Raw genomic sequence first — 2,499 nt, forward strand, 5'->3', positions numbered from 1 at the left:
ACTCCAAGCACAGACTCCTCACTGAGACCTGCCCTGTCCTCTCCCTGCACGTTGCATGTCCTCATCTGTGCAGCATCACAGCCCTTTTAACCACATTAAAACACATTGTTAAGCAGGATCGATAAATTAGGGGAGTTCAAAGACATCTTGGTGGATTTCATCAGAGGGGATGGGAAAGCAGCACAAGCACAGGCATTGAGGGAGCTGTTTCAAAGCTGACTGGGAGAGGGTGAGCTGCTGGATGGGGACAGCCAGGTCAGGCAGGGCCACAGCTCCTGACTCTGCTCTTGCCTGTGGAAGAACCATAGCAACTGCAAAAACCTCGAGATTCCTCCTCAAATCAGCCATAAGACCAACCTTAAAACGTCCCCCAAGTAGCATGTCAGGGATGTGTCCCCCCTTTGTTCCCTCTCTGCAGAGGGCCTGGGGGTACCAACCTGCACTGGGGTCCCCATGCTGGGGCTGTACTGGCCAGGCCTGACCTGCATCCCCAAAGTGCTCCACTCATTCAGGGAAGTTTTTGGGACAACATGAAGAAGAAGTCCCAGGGCGCAACCAGACAGCAGGGATGGGAATAGTGACACAGGGTGGGCACAGGAGCTTACCTGAGAGGCCAACATGTGCTGGGAGAGGTGGAAAGGAAAGGGGGTGGCCGTCCCTGCTGCTCCTGGGGCAGATGAGAGGGCTCCATTCTCCAGGCTGCCCCCACTGGTCACCGAGGCCAGCAAGTGTCCCATGCCCATGGCAGAGAAAGCTCCGGGGCCCATGGCAAACTGTCCCGGGTGGATGAAGAGGGGCTGCCCAGCGCCCAGGGGGCTGAAGAACTGCTGCCCGTGGAGACCAGAGAGCGCCAGGCTCTGCAGGTGCCCAGCACTCAGGTGTGGGGGGCTGTCCGTGTGCACCATCAGGGGGGCGAAGGCCTCCTTGCCCAGCCCAGCGCCCTCCGTGTCCTTCTTGCCTGGGTCCATCTCTTTCCTCCTTCCTTCCACCTTGTCCTTCTCCAGGCCCCGCGTGCCGAACAGGCCCTCGCCGGGACCCTCCCGGGGGGATGCACCATCCTTGGCCTTCTCTGGGCTGTGCCTCTCCTTATTCCTCTCCTCTGGGCACCGGGGGCTGCCTCGGGGTGTCGTGTCCTCCCCGCTGGGGCTGGGGGGCTCCTCGGGCACCTTCTCCACCTCCGTGTCGCTGTCAGCCCCTGTCTTCTCCTCTGCAAGGGGATGGAGGGACAGAGGGTCAGAGCAGAAGAACCCAAGGGAGGCGAGGAACAGTTGCTCACAAGAGCCCTAGGGTCAGGGAGAGGTTGCGACGGCAAAGTCGCGATCGTTATTAATGGGAGAAACTCATTTTGGGGGCAGAAATGGGCCCTCTTGCTCTGGGGAAAGGGGATTAACAGCAGCAGTCCTGTTGCTCTGCCAAACAGGAAAAACATGTTTGATGGAGAACCAAAAGTCTATTACAGCGTCGCTCTCCTTAGCTGCAAACTCCAAGTGGGCTGTAGAGAATGAGGAGAGCAGGCAGTGGTGGACAGCACGGGAGGAAATGGTCCTGTGTATATTTAATTACGTGGGGCTGATCAACAGTGGATTTATTCCAAATGTGCAGGTTCAGACAGGTTAAAGAGGCAGTTTTAAGGCAGGGAGTGTGGTACAGACTTTCCTAAAAGGGGCTTTAATATAAAAAAAACCCCATCGAGCTCTCAGAAGGGGAAGGGGGTTGCAAAGGGTTGGTGAGGGAGCTGAACCCTTGCCCGACTGGCTCCACTGAACGAAAAAAACCTTTTGGTGCGGGTGAGGTGAAGTTCTGCAGGCTGGGGCAAATATTCAGGGAAGCCTTTGAAAGAGGAGAGGGGTGTAATAAACCCTCCCCTCAGTTCGGGGGGAGTTTTGCAGTTTTGATGAAGGTTTGCAGGGAATTGTGCTGGTGGAAAGTTTAAAGAGCAGATTGATAGTGCGGCCAGACAAAACGCAGCATCGAAAAACTGCAGTGTGGGAGCTGCTGGGCTATTTTCATTTACCAGCTCGAAGCCCTGGAGTGACAACATTATTTCCCCTTTCATATATATTAATTCGTTCTCTTTTTTCCCCGATTTAATTTTTGTTTTTAGCGGAGTGCGAGATGCCATGGAAGACAGGGAGGGCATGCAGGAGTTTGGAGCTGGGCTAATGTGAGCACACGGGTTGCCTGGCTATTGCTTGTTGTAGAATATAAATACAAGATATATATTCAAGAGATAATATATATTCAAGAGATAATATAAATTCAAGATATAATATCTGAAGAGGAGATAATATATATTGAAGAGATAATATAGAAAGAGGAAAGCACTGCGCCCCACGAATGCCATTTGCGTTTGCTCTGTTCTTCCTTGCGCTCCTTCGTGTGCATCCCCGTCTCTTTTTTTTTCCCTGATGGTTTGCCTCGCTGCCCCCCAAAGAAATCAGCACCAGAGCGAGCAGCACCTCGATTTTTGGGGGAGGTTTGGGGCCCGCGGCTCCTCCC

The 2,499-nt window shown here is 53.8% G+C and overlaps 1 protein-coding gene across 1 annotated transcript in view; it reads right to left on the minus strand.

The window, feature by feature from the left end:
* The window catches only part of TBX2 (T-box 2), a gene marked incomplete at both ends in the record, with an annotated part of 1,902 nt that extends 695 nt beyond the window's left edge, over positions 1-1,207 (minus strand). Inside the window, one exon of the mRNA XM_009072234.1 lies at positions 606-1,207. Coding sequence (XP_009070482.1) covers positions 606-1,207 — 602 coding nt within the window. The remainder of the gene's footprint in view (positions 1-605) is intronic.
* Between the last annotated feature and the right edge of the window lie 1,292 nt (positions 1,208-2,499).

Source organism: Acanthisitta chloris, unplaced genomic scaffold (genome assembly GCF_000695815.1).
Source record: "Acanthisitta chloris isolate BGI_N310 unplaced genomic scaffold, ASM69581v1 scaffold14503, whole genome shotgun sequence".
Classification (NCBI taxonomy): Eukaryota; Metazoa; Chordata; class Aves; order Passeriformes; family Acanthisittidae; genus Acanthisitta; species Acanthisitta chloris.